This window comes from Ornithorhynchus anatinus, chromosome X3 (assembly GCF_004115215.2).
Source record: "Ornithorhynchus anatinus isolate Pmale09 chromosome X3, mOrnAna1.pri.v4, whole genome shotgun sequence".
Taxonomy (NCBI): domain Eukaryota; kingdom Metazoa; phylum Chordata; class Mammalia; order Monotremata; family Ornithorhynchidae; genus Ornithorhynchus; species Ornithorhynchus anatinus.
In genome coordinates this window covers 3,044,178-3,067,966 of record NC_041751.1, presented here as the reverse complement: position 1 = coordinate 3,067,966, position 23,789 = coordinate 3,044,178, and the positions used below count along the sequence as shown (strand labels likewise).

The following is a 23,789-nucleotide window of genomic DNA, read 5'->3' as shown; positions in this document are numbered from 1 at the left end:
TGATTCCTGGAGTCTCACTTTTGAGGTTGGATTTATTTTTGCCAAGTATTTAAACAAAATCCCCTTGCATTATGGTGAGGTGAAGATCAATCATATTTATTGGGCACTTAATGTGTGCTGTACACTGTATTAAGCGCTTGAGAGAGTACAATATGACAGTGTTAGTAGCACCATCCTTGCGTATAGTGTAGAGGGGAAGACAGGCATGGGCATAAATTATGGGTATGTACATAAGTGAAATTGTGGATGTGTACATAAGTGCCATGGGGCTGAGGGAGTGGTGAACATAGGATGCAAAACCAAGTGCAAAGGTGACACAGAAGGGAGTGGGAGAAGAGGAAATGAGGTTTTAGTCAGAGAAGGCCCCTTGGGGATGTGGTTTTATTAAGACTTTGAAGGTGGGAAGAGTGATCGTCTGTCAGATACGAAAGAGGGAGGGCGTTCCAGGCCAGAGACAGGATGTGGGAGAGAAGTCAGCGGCAAGGTAGACGAAATCGAGGTACAGGGAATAGGTTGGCATTAGAAGAGCAAAGTGTGCGGGCTGGGTCGTAGTAGGAAATCAGTTGGAGGGGGCAAGGTGATTGAGCATTTCAAAGGCGATGGTGAGGAGTTTTCTGTTAGGTGCAGTGGTGGATGGGCAACCACTGGAGGTTCTTGAGGAGTGGGGAAACATGGACTGAATGTTGATGGACTGAACACGGACTGAACTGAAGGTAACTTTGTTTATTATGTAGAGGGAATTTATCAACCTCCTGGAAAAATTCTTAAGCCTGAGTCACACCATTACTTGTCTGTAAAGAGCTAAGATGGGAATTTCAAGTTATCACATGTAATTTTCACATCTTTTGTGCAGACTTTGTGAATTATAGGAATTCAGCGAGGCCCAGTGTAAAATCATATGGCTTTTGCATTCTTTAGAAATCCATAAAACATTCTGAAATCTGAAATGCAGGAGAAAATTAGTATTGTGTTTGCAGTCTGGATGGCACAATGGAACGTAACATATATGTGATTTAGGGCTCTTTACTATGTTCTGTACATTGATCTCATTCTAGCAAAATAGAGTCTATTAGTTATGAACCATGGGGTAAGTCAGCATTACTGTTATCAAGTAATTTTAACAGGCAAGAAGTAATCCTAGTTACGACAGCATTTTTTGCATTCAACTTGGCTTTGGAAATATATTTATCCTTTCGGCATTTATTGGCCACTCTAATTTCTAGTAAATTACTTCTTCTAATGTACTAATGTTGTCGTAGGTGCCATTGTACAGGCATAGAAAATATAGTGACATCCTGTTATTAGTGTCAGCCACAGCAGAGCTATTAATAGGTTCCAGCAGAACAAGATTAGGCTGTGATTGTTCTGCTGCTTGGTTTAGGATTAATACCATAGATACATCTCATGACATCACTGAAATCTGCTGCTTTGAAGTCCTACTTAAAAGCTTAGCAAGATTCCTTCTAGCCCATACACAGGTATTGACACGTTCTTCAACTCACATCTGCCTAGGCTCAGCTCATATATTCACAAGTTACCCTGTGGTGCATTGATCAGGACATGTTTCCTTCTCACTGTGCCTCGATCTCGCCTCTCTCACGCTGACCCTCCCCCCCATCCTGCCTCTGACCTGGAAAGCCCTCCCTCCTTAAATCTGACAGACGATTACTCTCCCCTGCTTCGAAGCCTTATTGAGGGCACATCTCCTCCAAGAGGCCTTCCCTGAATGCTAAGTCCCCCTTTCCTCTTCTCCCACCCCTTTCTGTGTCAATCTGACTGGCTTCCTTTGTTCATCCCCCTTCCCAGGCCCACAGCACTTATGTGTATCTCTGTAATTTATTTATATATATTGATGTCTGTTTCTCCCACTCTAGATTGTAAGCTTGTTTTGGGCAGGGAATGTGTCCATTTATTGTTCTTTGTACTCTCTCAAGCGCTTAGGACAGTGCTCTGCTCACAGTAAGCACTCAATAAATATGATTGAATGAATGAAATGATCTTGCAAAAACCATCACAAAGCTAGGGAGGAAGGAATTTGGAGCAAAGTGAGTGCTAAACCACATTCTGTAAATAAAATGAGCGCTGTCTTTTAGCGTGTTATCTCTCTTTGAGTCCTTCTGAAAAGCTGGACACGGCCCAGAAAAATACCAAGAAGCAGATCTTAATGTGCCCCTGTGGGCACAAAGTACTGTCATCCCTGGGAGAGAGGATGATTAAGTGAAAGAGGGACCGGCAGACAGTCAATCTGTTATTCGATCGAATTTATTGAACGCTTACTGTATGGAAAGCAGTGAACTGAGTGCTTTAGAATTCTGCGTTGCTTTTTACATTTTGGACCTACACCCAACAGCTGCATGGCCAAAGCATCTTCAAAGAGATTGTGCCTTTCCAATATTTGCAAACACAAATGGGTGAATGACTTTTCACAGCTATAGCTTGGCATAAATAGCAATGTTCAGGAATCAGACTCCAGAGTCAGTCCAAAAATGTGCAATATCTAAATATTGGAACAGGAAGAATGATGGCACTCAGGCGAGTAGTAAACAAAACCGACCTGGTTCTGTTTTTAACCAAGACAAGAAATGAAATCCCCAGAAATACATTCTAAAATGATCACATATTCCACATACTGCATATTCCAAAACAGATGTCGATATTATTGACGTCCACTAGACTGTAAGCTCTTTGTGGGCAGGCAATGGGTCTGCTAATTGTTGTGTGGTGCTCTCCTGATTGCTTAGTGCAGTGCTCAGCACATAGTAAGCACTTAAATACCATTGATTGATTGGATTCATCACATAGAAGTGATAAAAAAATGTCTGGGGCAAACAGGGTAGTTTGGTAAATTGACTTAAAAGTTAATTTTGGCAGTGAAAATATTAAGAAAAACTAAGCAGAATTTTTAAAAATTAAACACTGGGGTGTTTGGTTATGGGAAGGATATGGCTAATTTTTTTTAAAAAAAAGATGATTCAGGGAGTAGAAATCCCTACAAATCCTTCTCCTTTAGCTCCAGAAAGAGGAGTGCATAGGCTTTTTCTCTTTCCGGTTAGAAAGTGCTTGTATTAATTTAAGCTGTTGTATGGTCATTAAGCAAACTACGTGTGCATACTTTAAGCAGTAAGTTTCCATGCTTTAAGTATTCCCCAGATCTTAGTACAATGCCTGGTACATAATAAACGTTTAACAAATGCCACTTAAAAAAGGGTGGCAACATGTTGCAAATATTTGATAAGACTCATTCCTACAGAGCTACATTCTTGGAACTGATGGTCTTAAAGGAACAGGACCTTTTGTCAGTCAGTCATATTTATTGAGCTTTTCCTATTTGCAGAACACTGTACGAAGCACTTGGGAGCGCAGAATACAGCAATAAGCAGACACATTCCCTGCCCACAGTGAGCTTACAGTCTAGAGATGAGCTATTTCATTTGGTCATATTTATTGAGCGCTAGGCAGTACGGAGCACTGTATTAAGCAATTGGGAGAGTACAGGATAACAATAAACATATTCCTTGCCCAAAACACGTATTCCCATAAGAAGGGAAATGCCACTATGAGGTGGTATGCTTAAGTTGTGCTATATAAGTGCTCAATAAATACGATTAAGAGAATGAATGAATATGAAGGTATGCATTACTCTTTAAAAAAAGAAGGGAACTATCATCATAACAGTTTTGAAACCCATTTTCTCTTCAGATTGGCTTCTGTAAACGTCATCATTGGGAGCCACTTAATTGTCTGTAGGAGAATAACCTCTAGTTGGAGATAGTCGTCCTGTATCCAGGAACATTCATCGTGGCCTGGCCTAGTGGATAGAGCACGAGCTTGTGAGTCAGAAGGACCTGGGTTCTAATCCTGGCTCACCACTTGTCTGTGATATGACCTTGGGCCAGTCACTTTGCTTCTCCGGGCCTCAGTGACCTCAGCCTGTAAAATGGGGAGCAATACTGTGATCCCCATGTGGAACATGGAATGTGTCCAACCTATCTTGCATCGACCCCAGCACTAAGGTAAAGTGTCTGGCACATAGTAAGTGCTTAACAGATACTGTTAAAAGCAAAAAAAAATAAATAAATGGCAGATCTGGGATTAGAACCCAGGTCCTTGGGACTCCCAGGCTTGTTTCACTGCCATCCTGCCTGCATTTTTCTATAGGCTTCCTTTGTCAGTGTTACCATCCAAGTGGATAGGGCAGTTTGCTTCCTTAGGTCCCAGTGCCATTAGGAGATGGAAGAGACTCTCTTTGCCTGGGAGGAGTTCTTTTTGCAGGAAGCTAAGATAGAATTTCTTTCCTTTGGAACCAGTTCAATTGGGCATGTTGGGACACCAAGAACCAGTGCCAGACTTCCGTCACTCACTTTTAGCCCTTTGGCAAACTTCAAACAAGAAGTCCTTGTTAAGATCCCTGCACTGTGAGGGTGATGTAGGTTCCTTTGCCCTTTCTGACCTAAGTTTTATCCAAGTTCTTGAGCAGTATTGGGCCTGTCTTTCTCTGGGTTTGTGACCCTTGGGACAGAAATCATTCATTCAGTCATATTTATTGAGTGCTTACTGTGTGCAAAGCATTGTATTAAGCACTTGGGAGAGTACAATCCAGCAACAGACACATTCCTGACCATAATGAGCTCACAGTCTAAAGGGGGAGAAGCAGGCAATGTGTCTGTTTATTGTTAGAATGAACTCTCCCAGGCACTTAGTACAGTGCTCTGCCCACAGTAAGTGCTCGATAAATTGGATTGACTGAAGTTGCATGCTAATAATGAATCAGTGGTGTTTATGGAGCACTTACTGTGTCCTGAGCATGGTACTAAGCGCTTGGGAGAGTTCAATACAACCAAGTTGGTAGACAGACTCCTTACTTGGACTTACATTCCAATTGAGCTAGTATTCCTGGAGGTTTTTCATCTCTGACAAGGGAACCTATGTGACCATCAAATCTGAATCGGTATTTCATTCACTCATTCAGTCGTACTTATTGACTGCTGTGTGCAGAGCACTGCACTAAGTGCTTGGAAAGTACAATTCAGCAATAAAGAGAGACAGTCCCTGCCCACACCAGGCTCACAGTCTAGAACGGGGGAGACAGACATCAAAACAGTTAAACAGGCATCAATATAAAGAAATAGAATTATAGATATGTAAATATGTATACATAAGTGCTGTGGGGCAGGGAGAAGAGGGTAGAGCAAAGGGAGTGAGGTGAGGCGACGCAGAGGGGAGAGGGAGCTGAGGACAAGGGGGACTTAGTCTGGGAAGGCCTCTTGGATGTGATGAGCCTTCAGTAGGACTTTGAAGGGGGGAAGTGTGATAGTTTGGGAGATTTGAGAAGGGGAGGGCATTCCAGGCCACAGGTAGAATGTGGACCAGGGTTCTACGATGGGACAGGTGAGAACGAAGCCCAGTGAGCAGGTTAGCGGCACCAGAAGAGTGGAGTTTGCGGGCTGGGATGTAGAAGGAGAAAAGGGGGGTGAGGTAAGAAGGGTCAAGGTGATGGAGAGCTTTGAAGCCAATAGTGAGGACTTCTGTTTAATACCAAAATTGATAGGCAACCACTGGAGATTTTTGAGGAGGGGGGTGACATGCCCAGAACGTTATTTGCCATGAGTTGTTTTCCTCTAAGAGAGTGTTGCTGTTCATTTGCAGTAATGCTACCGACCCTCATTAATATGTGTGATGGTGAGCCTTGAAAGATTCCAGTCAGTCTGTTTTATTGAGCACTTACTACTTGCCGAGTGCTATTCTTAGAGCTTGTGGGAGTACAATACAAGAGAACAGTATTAGGCATGGATCACTGAGAATGAGAAAGGTGGATTTGGATTTTATTCATATAGATATGGTAGTCTAAAACTTGAGGGTGGACGAGTTCGTCCATACACATAAAAACAGTCCTTTCGTTTCAGCTACTACTTCCCTGTTTATCCCTTTGCTTCTTTGAGTTATATTTTACCTGATGCTTTCCTGAAAACTACCAGCCTGTTCGTGATGGCATAATGCCCGTTTGGCCCATCTAACCCTTCTGTTTCCAAACCACCCACAACTACACTGCTTCATTTCTTTTCCTTGCACGCTAGTGTGTTCTTCCCGTGATGCGGCAGACAGAACAGCACATGCTATTCCAGGTGTGGGTATCCTGTGGTTTTATAGAGTGGCGAAAGTACATTACGTTTTCTGTATGTTACTTGATTTTGTCTACCATATTGTTTGCTTTTTGGCTCTCGGTACTTACTAAACCAGTGATTCAAAGCAATAGACATATGTCTCCAAGGTCCCTTTCCTGGGTTGAGATTAGTTAGTTCATTCGTTCAGTCATAATGTATCGAGAGCTTACTGTACTCTTTGGGAGAGTACAACATAACAAAGAGACACTTTTCGGCCCACAAGGAGCTCATTTATGAATGCTGTTAGGCATGGATTGTTGAGAATGGAAAGTTGGATCTGGAATTTATTCATTTACAGATGGTAGTCTAAAACATGATAGCGGATGCGTTCATCCAGAAAGCGAATAGAGCAAGAAAAGGCAAAGTGCCTTAGATTGAGTCCTGAAATATTCTTACTAATAGGAAGGAAATACTGAATTTTGGAGAGGCAGAGAGAGATTGAGAAGTTGAGGGAGGGAGTTGTGGCATATTTTAACCTCATAATCAAGTGCCAAAACTTCCCAGGAAACCAAGACACTGCTTTCCTATTAACACTATCGAAAAAGTTGAATACTATTATTTGCATTTGGCTGTCCTCCAAATCTGAAGTTCTGGCTTAAGCCGAAACAAAGTAAAACATGGTATTTTTGCATTTGGACGTAATTACTAGTATGCCAGTTTCAACTGTACTGCTAATGAGGTGCGTAGGTATGAATATTAAGGCGAGAAAAATGAATTGGGCTTTTGAGAGGCCAAGGGGACTTAAATTCTCAATACACTGCCCCGTTAACACAAAGCAGTTAATTAGTCGTCCATGGATGCTTTCCAGGCTGAGCATTCTTAATTTATCTAGAGAATCCCAGAATAAAGATACTCAAACTATAGCTTTAGCACAGAGTGCCAGAGATCCTGACACTTTGCTTTTGTAGAAAAAGCAGTTACTTGGTCCTCCTCCAATTCCCAAAGAAATTAAATTAGTTCTGTCACCTTCAAAGCCTATGCCCAAGACAAGGATGGTTTGCAGATAGGAATGTTCTCACAGTTCCTCCTGAAATTATTTCAAATTAAAGCAGAAAATGACCTGGATTTCTCCGTACCGTTCCACTTGAGAGGAGGAAGAAATCCAAGCTTCACATCTGAACGGATTACTGTTAATTCAGGAAAAAAAGAAAACTGGTTGCTATGAGCCGTACACTGGGTAGCCAACAATACATTTCTGTTGTTAAAAAATGGATGGACTTGAAAAATGTGAACAGGTGATTGTAGATTTCTTTAGGTGTTGAAAGGGGTCACAGCAGTCAGTGAGACTTTTGTGTGACTGAAAAGTGTGATTTGCAAGACAGTTGCAGGAAAAACAGTCACTTTCACATTGTGGCCAGGTAAAGATGATTCCTTATTGTGATGACACAATTGCTGTGCATTTTTATTTCTCACATTTACTGTGTGACTGTTTCAGATTCTGTCTTCCCAAGAAATGAGTTCCCACAACTGTTATTGTAGTAAGCTTTCTTCACCTTTCTCCTCCAAGTTGGTGATGACTGTGGCATATTCCCACTCCTGTGACATTTCCTGGGTCTTATTTGTTGAAAAGAAACCCTTTTATTGGTCTGTCTTGTATGTATTTCAGAGGCTCTGCATTTTAAGGGGAATGGGTGAACTTTGCATTGTGTCCAAAAAGCATAACCAAAATTACTGCTTTTATATGAAAAGAAATAGCATTCAGTAGGAAAAATCAAAGTGAACTGTTGTTACAGTATTTACTCAGGAGAAAAGAAAGCTGAAGAAGGAAGTGTCTTTAAGTAGATGAGGGGTACTTAAAGGATTAGAAGAATTTTCCATCTGCGCTGAGGTTGGATTTAAGAGGAAACAGGCACTGCTGCTTCAGAATCATCTCTGGTGGCTGCTGCATGTAAGGAAAAAAATAATGAAACGTCAGTTAAAGAAGGTGACCGTGATGCCTTAGATAGCGGAAATGTGACAGATACACACTTGGTTAGAGCAAAGGCAAATGGAGTGAAGAATTGTTTTTGTCGTCAGAAACATGAGGTTTTAATGGGTTGTTCTAAATCCAAGGTTGCCTTGGTTTCAGAGCACCGTGGTAATTACCGCATACAGCATGTACTCTTACTTTATATTCACAATTTTTGTGAATGCTTTAGCTTTTCATGAGTAATGCTTTGAAGAACGAAAACCCTTCGTCCCGAGAGTATATTTAGAAGTGCATTAGTATTTGTTAGAAGACAGGTTATTAGAAAAATGATTCAGAGAGGACCATGAGTTTTCCAGCAAGAAACATACAAATGAGCAGGATGGCCATATTTGCATGAGCTGAGCTTTTGTTTTTTGGCTTTTTCTCCATGAAAATTTCCCTGTAAAAAAAACCTGGGGCTTGCTCCAAATCTGCGGGGAGGCTTTAAAATATAATACCGATATATAAAATCATATATTATAAATTGTTTATATTAGTCTGTCTCCCCTCTAGACTGTAAGCTTTTGGGCAGGGAACATGTCCACTAATTCTGTGGTACTCTCCCACGTGCTGTAAGTTCAAGTGCAATGCTGTGCATATAGTAAGCGCTTAATACCATAGATTGAGGTCATCCCAGAAAGCCAGCTGTCAACAAGGCAAGGCTTCTGATTGACCCATAGAATTTCAGGTGCTTCTGTCTACCCAGTTCTGTTTCTCTATCATGCTGCTGCCCTGGAGATTCTGACAGCAAACAGGAAGGTAGAGGGGTGAAGAAAGCAGTGTAGAGTGGCCATTGCAGTAGCTATTAATCCATTTATATCTTGGACAGTGCGCTGCATAAGGTAGGCACTCAGTAAACAATGAAGAAGATGCCATGATAAGGGTGTATTCTCAGAGCAAAACACGTTTTCTCCCCTTGACCTCAATCTCTTTTCAGGCCTTTTCTGCTCCCTTGCTATAAAAAGCGCAAATAGCTAATCCCTTTAAGGGGGGAGGGCAGTGTTAAAAGGTTGCTGGAGGACCCCTTGAAAATTGTTCAACCTGACACTGACAAAGGCAATAAATATACTTTTCTTATGTATAAACAAAAAAAATTGTGGAATTTATATTTTACAAGGTTTTGCATGAAAGAATCTCCAATCCTAATTTTAAGCATCAAAACTTTGATGATTTTTAAAGTGCATTTTTATATCAGTCTCCAGAATTCATAGTGACAAGATTATTCAAGTTGCCACAGTAACTCTTTTACAGATTCAGTTAACTGAGTGCTTACTCTCTGCAGAGCACTGCACTAAGCCTTGGAAGAATACAATATAATGGAATTGGTAGACATGAATTCTAGAGCTTACAATCTAGATTTGGTAAAAATGCCTCTTAAATCATATTATTTCAGTCACTATCATATGTTCTAATTGCAGTAATCGTTGTGCTTTGAATCATAAAAAAAATTGAGATGTTGCACTAAACATCTTTTCTAGGAACAGGTTAAAGTTGTGATTTTTCAGGCTGCCAGTCACAGCTTGAAAACTATATGTTATCTAAATTAAACAAGGAGCATCTAATGAAATAGAACAGTTTCATTAGTCTTGTTTTGATAGCTTGAGGAATTAGGATGCCTGGAAAAACCTGGCAGTAAACCAATCAGATTCCTAAAAGCATCATGTTAGTTTCTGAGGCAAAAGCATTTCATCCGATTATCTTCATCCAAGTAATTTGATTCTTCATCTATGGGATGATTTAGTAGTGTAGTTTGATAAACTATTGTATAACACCTGAGGGTATTTAGTTTAATCATCTTGCTGGCCATATTTTCCAATTTCCTTGGAATTTGAGTGGTAAAATACCCTTTTCAATCAGTTACTGTTTCTCATTGAAATTTGAATCCTTCCTTTTGTACTTTTTTTTTCAATTATGATAACTCCAGAAAAGTGTAAAAATTTGAATCAGACCTGGCTTTTCTGAATATCTGTGAAAAGTTGTTAGTGATAAATGGGTTAGTTGAATACACATTATAATTGATTGTAAGACTTGCTAAAGAATTAGGTCTACACATGAAAGGAAAGACTTTTAAATCCATTTCTAGATAAGACTAGGAATAATTTCCAATGCTGGGATAGCTCTCTGGGTCTGACATTTTCAGAGTGACCTCAAGGGCCAATTTTCAGTTCTGCTGAGAAGACAGAACAGTTTTTCTTAACAGTGAATGTTCTAAGGATATTGGGGATTTAATTTTTATCAAAGAAAAATGGTTTCACGAACCCCATTTGATTGAGAGGTTCCATCCATGAGGTACATATCACTTGACCTTTTTTCTTCTGACATGGAATAGGTTTGCCAGCTTTTTCTCTCAGGGAAACTTTGAATTCATAAAATTTTCTCAACTGTCATGCCCAGTTTACTAATCCCATGATTTACATGATCCTATACGGAAGTCCACCATCCAAATTTTTTTATGGTATATGTTAAGGCTTACTAAATGCCACACACTGTTCTAAGTGCTGGGGTCGGTTGGTCAATTGCTTTCAAATCGTTTCCAATTCATAGCAACTCCCTGGATCCCCTTTCTCCAGAATGTCCTACTTTCGCCTCATTCTGACATGTGTAGTCATTGAGTTTTTGTGGTAAAAATAAGCAAGTGGTTTACCATTGCCTTCTTCTAGTAATAATACCAGATGTGGTTTTTGTTAAGCACTTACTATGTGCCAGGCACTGTACTAAGTGCTGGGGTGGATACAAGCTAATTGAGTTGGGCACAGTCCCTGTCCCAAGTGGGCCTCACCGTCTCAATCCCCAGTTTACAAATGAGGTAACTGAGGCCCTGAGAAGTGAAGTGACTTGCCTAAGGTCACATAGCAGACAAGTGGCAGAGCTGGGACGAGAACCCATGATTGTCTTACTCCCGGAACCGTGCTCTATCCACTACATCTTGGGAAGCCATGAGGATACAACAGGCCTTCCACACCAGTGCAGCAACACACCACAGCCACCACACCTTCCGGAGACCACTCCCCATTTTCTTTAGAGGGACCCGACCTAAAATTGGTTTACTTGTGTATGCACTAAAAGGAAAGAATTGAAGGAATGCATTTCTAAAACCTTGAGTCTCCCAAAGGTTCAATGGCAGCATTTGAATACGAAGACTTCATTTATAAAATATTATAATTTATTATTTTTCTTTTAGGTGCATTTATCCCAGGAGTTCCAGTACAGCCTGTAATTCTTCGTTATCCAAACAAACTAGTAAGTTTTATTTTGTTTGTTAATTACTGTGGAAACATGGTAATCAGAATTGTGATGAATTCAAATGCATTCATTCAGTCATATGTATTGAGCGCTTACTGTGTGCAAAGCACTGTACTAACTGCTTGGGAGAGTACAGTATAAAAAGCAGTCATATTCCCTGCCCACAACAAGTATCCTTGACATCTCTTGATTATGATCGTCATTTACACAAGGACATTGTAGCAGATCCTCTGAGACATGTTCTGAATCGGAAATCTCTAGGCCTTGTGAAGCTTTATTCTGTCTACTGAAGAACACACACCTATATCATATGGAATGGGGTTTGTTTGTTTGTTTACAGCATTTTTTAAGCATTTATTATGTGCCAGGCACTGTACTAAGTGCTGGGGTAGATAAGCTAATCAGGTTGAAGACAGCTCCTCTTCCATGTGGAAAAGTTCACAGCCTTAATCCCCATTTTACAGATAAGGAAACAGAGGCCCAATGAAGTGACCTGCCCAAGGTCACACAGCAGACATGTGGCAAAGCCCGGATTAGAACCCTGGTCCTCTGCCTTCCAGGCCCATGCTCTTTCCTTTAGACCACACTTCTCCATAATGATAGAAGGATAAACAAATACATGCCATTTAAGCAGGGATGTTGGGAAATAGAATGCTTTCCATTTCTCTGTGTTGGCTACTGTTTAGTCATAGTGAACTGGTTTACACTTCTCTGAAACCAGTAATGTTCTCTCAAACAGTACATTTCAACCTAGCTCCTTCCTCCTTGGACCCTGAACCCCATGTGGAGCTCGTTGTAGGCAGGGAAGTGCCAAGTGCTTCATACAGTGCTTTGCACGCACAGTAAACGCTCAATAAATACAACTGCATGAATTAATGAATTAATGAAAAGGGACTGTGTCTGGATTGTATCTATCTACTCCAGTGCTTAGCACAGTAAGCCCTTAATTCCACTATCAGTATCTTAAATGGGCAAGGTGCTTTTTCCAGTTCAAAGGTATACTTTTAAAACACTTTGGAAAGAGGCATACGAAGGATTTGCCTAAGGCATTTTGAATGGTGGATCATGTCTTACTAAAACTAAAGTGATATTGATTGCAATATGTAATTCTAGTATATAATTGTAATGAATCGCATTCGTTTTGTAATTGATTGTTTTCTAGGATACGATTACATGGACATGGCAAGGTCCTGGAGCGTAAGTCGAATAGTTTCTTGGTTTTTTGTCCTAGGTTAGGAGTGCTTTGTAGACACATGGTTGACAACTATGAAATTTAAAGCATTGGTAGATGAAATTCTGGGACTTTTAATTATTTTTGCCAGCTGAGAAAAATAGAATCAAGTTAAGCATAAATTATTAGAATTTTCATTCATGGTTATAATATGAAAATATTCAGCAGAGCGAACATAATCTACTAGCTACATTTGGGCAGTGGTTTATTAATAATAATGAATAAATTATTATTATGGCATTTAAACGCTAGCTATGTGCCGAGCACTGTTCTAAACGGTGGGGTGGTTGCAAGCAAATCATGTTGGACCCAGTTCCTGTCCCACATAGGGCTCACAGTCTCAATCCCCATGTTACAGATGAGGTAACAGAGGCACAGAAAAGTTAAGTGACTTGCCCAAGATCACACAGCAGACAAGTGGAAGAACCGGGATGAGAACCTCTGACTCCCAAGCCTGTGTTCTTGCCACTAGTCCGTGCTGCTTTTCTACATATTTCTGTGCTCTCCAAGAGTTCAGTGACCTAGCAACAAGGGATAAGGATAGCTGACTACCTTTAAATGTCAGTCACTATAAATCACCTTCATCACTAGTATTTGTGAATAAAAAGCCTACAATTGTTGATGACCGGTATAACTTTTGTAAAGCAAGTAATCAGGGTTCATTTTTTTCAAAGAGGAGCTTCTCTTGCTTTGTCATTGAACAGAGAGTTTTCCTGTGTTTAGATGGGGCAGGAACCCTTCAAAATGCAATTAGAGGAGAATTAGAGCATACAGTGCTGCCATCTTGAGGGATTTGAGGCTAATATCATGATTTTTGTTTCAGAATTTGGAATGCATTGGTGGTTATAATACGTTTTTTATATACAGGTTTCCCTCGCCGACCACTGGGCTTAGGTTCGTGTAGTGATTCAGTCAGTAAGACTAGGGTGCATGAAATAAAGGGAGATGGGCAATAACCAGCTTCCATCACACTGGAAAATCAAAATGTATTGAAAGCAAATGAAAAAAAAAAACCAAAAAACACCCTAAGCCTGTTTCACTTGACTTCATCTTGATTTGCTACTTTCAGCTCTGGAAAAAATTTTTTTTTTTTTGGTGTTTCTCCGTCCCTGATTCAGTCATTCATTAGTATTCTGCCAGTGTGGAAGTAGTGAACTTTAAACTGTTTCCGTGAAAGCTTGGGGCTTAACAGTGGACTTGAAGTGGTGGATATTAATTTCCCTGTGAAATACTTAGGAACTATTGATACAATGATGGAGAAACTGGAGATGACCTCAGACTTAACCCGCCTGAATTGAGAGTTAGTGTTACCCAAGACGGTAGAAAACCTGTTCCTCAAAGCCGCACACTGACACAGCTAAAATTGTACACAGGAAGTCAAGCAGTAATGCCTAAAACCACCAGTGAGAAACCCGAGGTTGGCTAGGGAAACATGTATTTTTGTGATGGTGTGTTCAATTTCATATCCTTCTTCTTTTGAAGGTTGAAGATTCTTTGGCTTACCTTGTGTCAGTTTCATAATTTTGTGGAAATTGAGGTTAGTAGTAAAGCTTCCGTGATGGTTTGTTTTAGGCAATGCTAAATAGAAGTTCACTGTCATGTGTTTCGAAATTCCTCAGGGGGCGTTAAAAATCAGAGAGGCTTCCCAAACAATTTTCAACAAGATGTGCTCTCTTGTAGGACTATAAATCATTTGGATATGATTTTTAAAATCAGGTAGGAGACTTACAGTCTAAACTCATCATGCTTTTAGTTAAGTGTGGCCTGTTTAGCCTATGCGTCTCCATAATGAGTTGGCACTTATGCAGTAAATTAATTTTTGAGAATTATTCTGCTTCTACTAGTGATACTAACATTATTGCATGCTGCTGAACTCCAGTCACACTTGCATGCTGGGTCTTTTTAAATAGCTTCTCTGAAGAGCTGGTGTTACAGCACCATTTAACTGTCTCGAGATTTTCATGATCCGTTCTCTCAGTTCATTTAAATAAAATCCCCACCGTGCTGACAACTTAGAGGGTGCTGGGTAGATCCTGTTTTCTGACATCTACTGCCCTAATCGAAAGAGAAAGCTGCAACTTCCTTTCTCATCAGTCGTAAGAGAAGGGGTGAAAGCAACTGAAATGACAGTATAAAGTTCCCTCCCACCCAAGACAATCTTACTGTAGATTGTGCAAGTGAATATGTGCATTTTTGCAGCTGAGTGTAAATCCCTATGAATTTGGAGGACTAAATTGAAAGGACTTAGTTGTAAGTGGAAAAAGATGATGTAATGATCTTTGAGGACATTTCTTTATATAGTTGAAAGATTGAGTTAGCAAGGAGTGATAAAATTCACAAACAGAAATGTTTTATTAGGTACTAACTATATCAAAAGATAGTCCTGTTGTTCACTCTTTTCAGCACTCTTCAATTAAGTTCCAGTCTTGACACTTCTTACTCAGGCATTTCACAGCATTAAAACTTAAATTCACTTTATTCTCTCCCCAACTCGTTCTTCCCTTCTCCCTCCCCTCCTCTCTCCTTGCCCTCCCCTTCCACTTTCCTCCTTGCCTCCCCCTTTCTCCTCACTTTTTCTGCCTAAGGGAAGTATAATTTACATAGGTAAAAATTCAAAGTTCATTTATGCATTCTCCGAGATCAAAACTATTGAGCGAAACAAATGTATTTAAAATGGTGATAAAGAAGCACAGCAGAGTTATAAGATAAAGCAGACATATAAAATATGTACCAGTAATGTACTTGACTTGGATTTTAATGCATATGTAAATACTTAATTTTCCAAGTGTTATATTTCACATCTTCTATAGCAAAAAGGCATCTTGGGGAAACAGAGTAGAGAGCTGTCGTTTTTTGTGCTAAATTGAAAAGTGTTTTAGTCATTTTATTCCAGTCAGTTAAAATACTTCAGAGATTGAAGATAAAATAAATTTTGCAGCATTATCTGGATGTGAGAGAATGCTATAGGAAACAGCGATATAAAATTCAATAGCAGCACTCTCACAAGAGGGCTAAAGGAAGAGTATTATAATGGGGATCAATCGATCAGTAGCATTCTTTCAGTGCTTACAAAGTGCAGAGCACTGTGGTAAGCACTTGGAAAAGAACAGTACAACAGAGTTAGGAGGCATGTTCCTTGCCCACAAAAAGCTTAGAGTCTAGAGAGGGAAATCCCTGTGTCTTGTTGGGAAGCCAGAAATGATACCCTTTAAATAAGAATAAATAGAAAAATGATCTCTAAAGGGAATTTGAAGAAAGTTTAGGATTTTAAAATACTCTTCAAAAGTTTCTTATCTTTGCCACATTTTCATTTTCAGTTAGATCATGGAGTGAATTATCCCTTTGCAACCAATTATTTTCTTGGGATAAGAGTTGTATTTTGCTAATTCCATCTATCTAGGCGAGGTTGAAGATTTCTGAAATTTTCAATTGGAAACTAAGATGTATGCCTGTTTTAGAATATATTGAACTTGATTTACATTCCTAATGTGTTTTAATTTTAGAATTACTTCTGTCATGTTTTTATTTGACTTGAATTAACAGATGTATGTAAAATTATAAGATCATTTAATGACTTGCTTTCTTGAAAGAGGAAGAAAAGTGGTGGAGATACTTAAGAATTTAAAGTTCATTGGAATCAGTTCAGACATGTCTCTAGTTCCCAAGTGCAATTAACACCGACTTTAATGACCAACAGAAAATCCCCTGGTTCACATTCCTTAATTTTAAAATTTATTTTGAAACTCTACTTATCTCAGATTAATGTAGATAAATATAGTGAAATAGTCTTAAAACAAAATATGGTTCATTGTGCTCATAAAACAAGAGTTGATGGGGTCGAGAGAAAGGGGTGGGTTTCATTAGTGAGGACGTGAAATATTCCTCGGTAGAATGCTGGAAACTAGTTACTTAAAAACTGTGATACTGTGATACTTTTCTCTCTTTTTAATGATTCCTGCTGAGGAGACCCTATATGTGAACATATATATTGAGCTAAACCCTGTAATTGGTTTTAATGTTATTTTTCTCATTCATAAGAATTTATTTTTTAAATGACTATAAACACAAACAAAAACTAAGACATTTATCATTAAAAATAAATCCTCTGCTTCTATACTTAAGTTAGAAGAATCAAATCTTATTTTGCAATGATATAAAAATACACTTTTTTGGTGCTTCAGTAGGCAGACACAGAATGATGTACTGTAGAAATAGTATCTAAGTTTCTGTCTTATCCCATTCAAGGGTTTGTGGTTAAATCGTTTTTATTTGGAAATGCTTCATCCAAAATCAAACTTTGTTTATATAATCATAAGTAAGAATTACCATGGGCATTTGTTATTGTAGAGTTACAAGCTCTTGATTTGAAAGTTAAAGTTTGGCTCTAATTGAGCTTTTGTATTTAGTTCCTTCCAGTATACATACCTTCAGAGGAGGAAAAGAGAAACCCAGCCTTATATGCGAAAAACGTGAGACGGGTAATGGCAGAGTAAGTATTCTTGGATGCTGAAATTTTGTTGTTTTTGTATTTTGAAAATCATTGCTTATTAAAGATTAAAGTAATACAGCGCATCCATGTATTAATCTTTGGTGTAAGAAATTATAATTGGAGGAGCATTATGTTGTCAGTATCAACTGTTGCCTTTACAGAGGGTTGGTTGGGGAGGAGTTGGGGAGAAATGATCTCACCACTGTAAACACTATAAATGATTCTGGTGAAGTGGATTTTAGCTTGTTGATCATCAGAAAGTCCGCAAGCAATGGCATCATTGCCCTCGCTAGACTGTAAGTGGCAACTCTGTGACCACCTTCCTTGTTGACTGTGGTATCTAGAATCAGCTCTTCCCTGTTTTGAGCTTTGAATCTGATGAGATTTTTGCCCCTCGCTTAGTTCTTTAAATTTTACAAAATTTGATGTCAGGTGTATCTCAAGAAAATTGCACACACCGTGTATGAAATGAGGAAGTAACACCAAGAAAAATGATGGGAAATTAAAGCCTGGGACATGAACTAAAGATATGAGATTCATTTTGACTAGTCTTCCTCTATTCCCAAAAGATATTGCTGTTTGCAGAAGTCATTTCTGACACTCTAATTGAGCTTCTAGAGATGTATATGTGCATTTCTGTACCTTCTTGAGGACAATTTTAATGAGATAATTTCAGAAATGTAGGTAACAAACTTGCATGCAGTGAGAAATAAGGAAATTAGTCATGCTGCCCATTGCCATAAATTTCTTCAATATATTGGTCAATGAGTAGAGTGCAGTTCAAGACTCCCTCTCCCTTCTCTCTAACCATCTTTCGTCCTTCCATGTCCCATCCTCTCCCTTTTCCTTTTCCTTTTTTCTCTCCTTGCTTTTCTTCTCCTATTTACTGTCAGGAAGGGCTGCCTGCGAATTAGGCCCAGCGCAATACCGGCAGAGACTAGCAGAAGCAGCGGCTAAAACAGTGAGTGGCTTTAACATTGGGGGATAGCTGTGAAGATGAGAAGTTGTAGAACTCAAATATGGCACCACTATGCTGAGATTTGGACTTGTTATTAATGAATGCCATTACCCTGGTCTTTTCTAGTAAAGTCCACATTCTCACTGTAGTTGACATATTCCCTATTTATAGAACTCCTACAAAGTGATCTAGGGTAAACTAACATAAAATTTTGGAATATGACATACATGAAAAATTTAAGAACGATTCGCCCTCTGTCAGAGAAACTCTTAGAAAGTTAGATGTGAAGGAGCAGTTGAGCTACATACTTTCCGTTTCTTTCCTTTGATCATCTTTCATCTTCCAGAATCCCTTTCCTTTCCCCTCCTCACTTTCTCGGATAGTAAAGCAGTACTTTCAATCTTAACCAAAGGGTGAAGGGTGTGGTGACTATGGAAGGTTTTCACAACTGAATGTTGCTTTTGATAGCTATGTTGGGGGCTTGAATATTTTTGCCCTCTTCAGGTTTTTGGTAACCTCTCCCGGTGGTCATTTAACCCCAAAGGAAAGCCAGAATCTTTTAGACCACCTTCTCAAACAAAGGGGTGAAGGGCAGTGGAACATGAAACATTTTAAAATGTTATAACCACTAAACTCTGTTATCCCCCTTTAATCACATCCAAGAGAGATCTCAGGTGGATGGTTTTTCCGGTTTGGAGAAGAGGACTATGTTTAGCACCATCTCTTGCATTAGCCTACGTGCACCAGTGATTTTTTGAAGGTCGGATCAAAAATATATTTGTCCTTACAACATTCTATAATTTTGCACTATGAGAAGTCTGTCGACTAAATTTTGTTTTTTTTATTAACAGTTTGGTAGCTAAAGGACAAAATATTCATAGAGCAGGAACTAGTAGCTTGTTGATGTGTTGCCCTCATAGTTGCAGCAATGAGTTTTTTCCTTAAAGTGATTAAGGTGACATCAGTACACGTATACAATTGTGACAAGGCTAAGAGAGTGACCTTGGCTATATTCTGTTCCTTCGTGTAAATTTTATCACCAGGCTGTAGGTGCCCAGCCCAATTCTTCCATATTTTATAGCTCTTAAATTCTACTTAAAAGCAGTATAGTTTGGAGAGCAGGCAACATTTCCTGGCAATCAGGAAACCCTATGTTTATCCCCAAGGCCGGAAATTAGACCACTTCTACGGACTATTGTATTTTGGGGGGCTTTTAATGGTATTTGTTAAGCGCTTGGTAAACATTGTTCTAAGCGCTGGGGTAGATACACATTAATTAGATTGGACACAGTCCCAGTCCCACTTGGGGTTCCCAGTCTAAGAAGGCGAGCATTTCCTTGAGTACCTTCTCCCTGCCACAGCAGGAAAGTTGAAAAGTTAAAGATCATGGTCATGGGATTTATCAGGACCTTGGGAAGTATTTTTCCAGTCTTCTGCCTAAGGGCAAGGCTAATGACAGTTGAGAGGCATCTACGGAAGGAAATTCCACAATCACCCTTGGCATTCTTCACTGTCAGGAAATTCTTCCTTGCCCCCAAGTCCATCCTGTTATGTTTTGAAGTCCTTCATGTTAAATTCTTTTTCCATGAAGATGGAGAGCATTTGGACCCCAGACTTTATATAAATGCATACTAGAGGGCCATGATTAATCCAGCTCTTCTTGGGACCAGTCATCCCAGTTGCTTCAGTTTTTTTTTCCCCTCTAACAGTTCATCAACTTTGGTCTTCCTGTAAGCCCTCAGGTTCTCCGCACCCTCCTAAGACTGAAATCTAATGGGAACTAATGAAAAAACAAGGATTAACTGGCAATTTCTATGTGCTTTCCTCCCTACTGCCATGCCCTCAATTTTAACATTACATTGTTGACCAGTGTCAGCTTTAGCTCTTTGGAAAATAAGTTGGAGAAAAACCAAGGGTAGAAACTCAGATTCTCACCTTCCCAAGGTTCTAGCATCATAGCTAATTCTATTTAGAAACTTTTTTGAGTTTTAATTGGTTTTTTTTCACTGACTTTGAGCTGCATATTTTTGTGGTTTTTTCCAAACCCAGAAGTGGCCTGCAGTGATCACTGTGGTTCCTAGACTCCAGTTGAGTGAAATAGGTATTGAAATAATCTAGAAAGAAACAGGAGCTCAGTGATCTGTCCTTTTGTATCCTTTTCATCATGGATTTGCAAAAAGCGACCTGCCGGCTCTACCTTTTGCAGTCCCATTGCTAAAAACAAAAACCAAGGCAACCTATTCTCTTTTGGGTCCCAAGAGCGACTGATTTTGAATTTTGCAAATTTCCTTAAAGGCATGAGATTGTATTTTCTCCTCAGATGGTTTAACTGAGAGAAGGCTGGAAATGTCGAGCCCCTGAATACCATTTAAAAAGACTGGAAGCTCAAAGGAAACAGGAAATCAGAGTGCTATTTTGAACAGGACAGGACAATGTTTTAAAATTGGAACTTTCACTGGGAGATTAAAAAGAAAATAGGGAAGAGTTGAAATTCAAAGGTTATGCAAAGAAGGAGGGGCATTAAAAGGAGAATATGTTGCAAATTCCATATTGTTTGGCCAGTTTGTAAATGAACTCTTGTTATAGTCACTGCTCCCTCCCTCCCTCCAAAGAGGTGTACAGATTTCAGAGAACGCTCATTGTCGTTCAGCTTCATTAACTCAACCAAGTCCATCTGCTTGAAACAGGTTTTAGGAGACTTGTAAATTATTTCCTAGTAGTTGTTTTCCTGTGTAGTAATTTCACGTTATTTTCCTAACTAAAAATAGCTTCAGTGAAGTTTAAAATGTGCTATTCCTGTGATAAGATCATGAGAGCTTCTGATGTTCAGGCAAGTGTATGGACTTTTCCCCAAAATGGAAAATTGGGGAGATGATTTTAAATATGTAAAGAATAAATATCATAGTTCAGGTGCTCTTGAGTATTTTCAGCCCATAATTATGCTAGTCCAGGTCCTCAGGCATTTCTTTGTCAGTTTGACACCATTTCTTGGAATAAAATTGACAACAAACAGTGAGAACCTGACAAGGAGACAGACAGCCTCCTGCTAGCTTCCAGCTCTTTTTATGTAATCTAAAGAACATGTGTCAGTAGCATCAGTCTCCAAATTGCTTTTAAGTGTTGTCAAGAAGTTGATTGAATTTTTAACCCTTTGTCTTTTGGTATACTCTTTTCGTGATTTGGGAAGCAACATGACCTAGTGGATAGAGCCCCGGCCTGGAAGTTAGAAGTGCATGGGTTCTAATCCCGGCTTGGCCACTTGTCTGCTGTGTGATCTTGAGCAAGTCACTTCACTTCTCTAGGCCTTAGTTTTCTCATTTGGAAAATGGGGGTTAAGACTGTGGGACAGGGACTGAATCTAACCCAACTATCTTGTATCTACCCCAGAGCTTAGAACAGTGCCTGGCACATAGTCCGTGCTTAACAAATATAATGATTGTTAATATTAATTTAAATTTCCTTCACTTGGCAAGCAGCCTGCTTATGTGCCACCTCATATTTCTAAGACCTTTGAAGTGCGTTCGGTTTTGCAGTTTCTTGGTTTCTGTCATTTCTCCAGCAGGTCATCCTAGAGAAGATCAATTAGATGGTGTTTGCACAAACTTCACAGTTAGTGGTTTGTTGTGAGCTATGAGTGGATTTGTGTGTATGTCCAGAGCAGTGCCTACTAGTGCACAGATTTCCTGCCCTTAGCTTAATTCCCTGGAACATCCTTGGAAGATGTTCTCTTTCCAAAGGGCTCGCTAGTCACACTCACCCAAAACCCCATGGTTGTGTATCCATATTGTCCCTTCATAATGAGCTGCCTGAAAGAGTCTAATTTTGGGGTACTTATTGAGCTAGTGGTGAATTGCTTGTGGGAATGGCATCAAAACTTCTCAGGAAACTTACATTCTTTTTTGCATTTAGAGCTCTAGTCTTCCCAAGAATCTTAGCATTAAGTCCCACTAAAGGTAAGCTTGTTCAAGATCTAAGACTAGGTTTCACTGAGTTTTCTTCCATATTATTAAAAATACAGATAGGCTCATTAACCCTCAAAATTTCCATTAGGTCTTTCCGTAATTTCTTGGCTGAAAGTGTTCAGGAACAGGGCTGTGGGCAATATCTCCCATTCTTACTTGGCTTTAGCGTGTTGTCTTTCAACTCTAACCTAGTCTTCTTTTAAACCCAGTGGCATAAGGGCCATGTTGATTTTCATGGCTGAGTAAATAGACAAGGGAGATTTTTTTTTTTAAGTGAAAGTTTGTTTCTTATAGACCATTTCCTTTGCCTTTGGTCATTTGTTTCTCCTACAGTTGTCAGTGACTTGAAAAATAGTGTTCTGACTTTATAGTAGGGAGAGCAGATTTTACAAATTAGGAAACTGAGTCACTGAGAGATTAAGTGACTTGGCTAGTGTCACACAGGAGGCCATTAACAAAACTGAGGCTAAAACCCAGGTATTGTGATTCCCTGTTCTGTACTCTTTCTACTACATCATGCTGCCTCTCTAACTCATTAGCTTTAGTGGCTTCAAACTCCTCATGTACCAAACTCTTTACCAGGGTTGCTGAAGAGAAAGAAAATGGACTTGTTGGAGTTTCACCTCCTTGTATTTCCTTGACCCTTTTCTAGCAGAAGAATTGAAAAGCGAAATGTCCAAAAGGCAGACAACGGCAGGAGGAGAAGCCAGGATTCTGAATAATCCATAAACTGGATCATGAATCCTCCAGATAATCGAGACATGACTGTAAAAGGGGCCTGCCTCATCTGCTAATTAAAAGCGCTCTTGGTTTTTCCAATATTTTGCACTTTGAAAGTGTAGGTTTTAATTCTGTGCATTGGTTTTTCTTACCTTTTACTTGTTTTTGATTTACAGTTTATGGTGATTCATTAGGACTAGAACAAAATACTATGCTAAAATTTCTCTGTCCAGTTGGAGTTTTACATACCCTTAAGGCTTTATTTTAAAACTTCCTACTACCTTTTCCCATCAGAAAACACACCTGTAGTTGATATCCGTTACCAATAGGCAATCCAACGATGCCATAATGACTGACTTTACTCCTTGGAAATCAATTACGGTAGTTACCTTTGCAAAGGGTGACTTGTGCCCTATGTATTTAATAGATTACACTACAAATAGTTCAGATTAATAGGTTTGTTTTATTCACATTAGCACGTGTTGCAGAGATGACTCAGAGGGGAGGCAAGTATTTCCCAAGGGTTGGGTTCAGTGCTAGAAAAACGAATGTTGTTCTGAATACCTGTTCAGTGACTTCTGGCATTGTCGAACACTAAAGGTGAGATTAGGTGGTCACCTGGCTGTAGACCCCTCCTAAGGATCAGCATGGAACCCAGGAATCCCCAGAGCCAACTTCAGTGAAGCAGCGGCAAAGGGGATTCCTGGGTCTTGCCTCTGACCTTGAAATGAGGTCCAGGTTAGCCCTCCCATGAGTCAGAAAATGACAATACTCATTTCTCATATTGCAGAGTACAGAGCAAACCATGTTTACTGTTTATAAACCCCAGCCTTTATTCACATTTCTTATCATTACCACAGAAGATTACAACGTGCATGTGAATGAGTGTGGCAAGTGTTTGACCAGAGTCATAAGACATGGCTCAACTCTGGTTTTTTTTTCCCCTTTCCTGATCTCACAAGTGTCAGGTTGAAGCTGCCTCTGATGCATTTTTCTTTACCCTTTCAGCTTTTTGAGTTCACTTTTCTTTTGTGCATTTACGTCTAAGCTAATTTATATGGGATGGATTTATTGCTG

The 23,789-nt window shown here is 39.5% G+C and overlaps 1 protein-coding gene across 1 annotated transcript in view; it reads left to right on the top strand.

Annotated features, from left to right (window-relative positions):
• Positions 1-23,789, top strand: part of LPCAT1 (lysophosphatidylcholine acyltransferase 1) — an 80,271-nt gene that overhangs the window by 45,469 nt on the left and 11,013 nt on the right. Inside the window, exons 6-9 of the mRNA XM_007669904.3 lie at positions 11,291-11,349; positions 12,515-12,549; positions 14,066-14,120; positions 16,990-17,072. Of these exons, the coding sequence (XP_007668094.2) occupies positions 11,291-11,349; positions 12,515-12,549; positions 14,066-14,120; positions 16,990-17,072 (232 nt within the window). The remainder of the gene's footprint in view (positions 1-11,290; positions 11,350-12,514; positions 12,550-14,065; positions 14,121-16,989; positions 17,073-23,789) is intronic.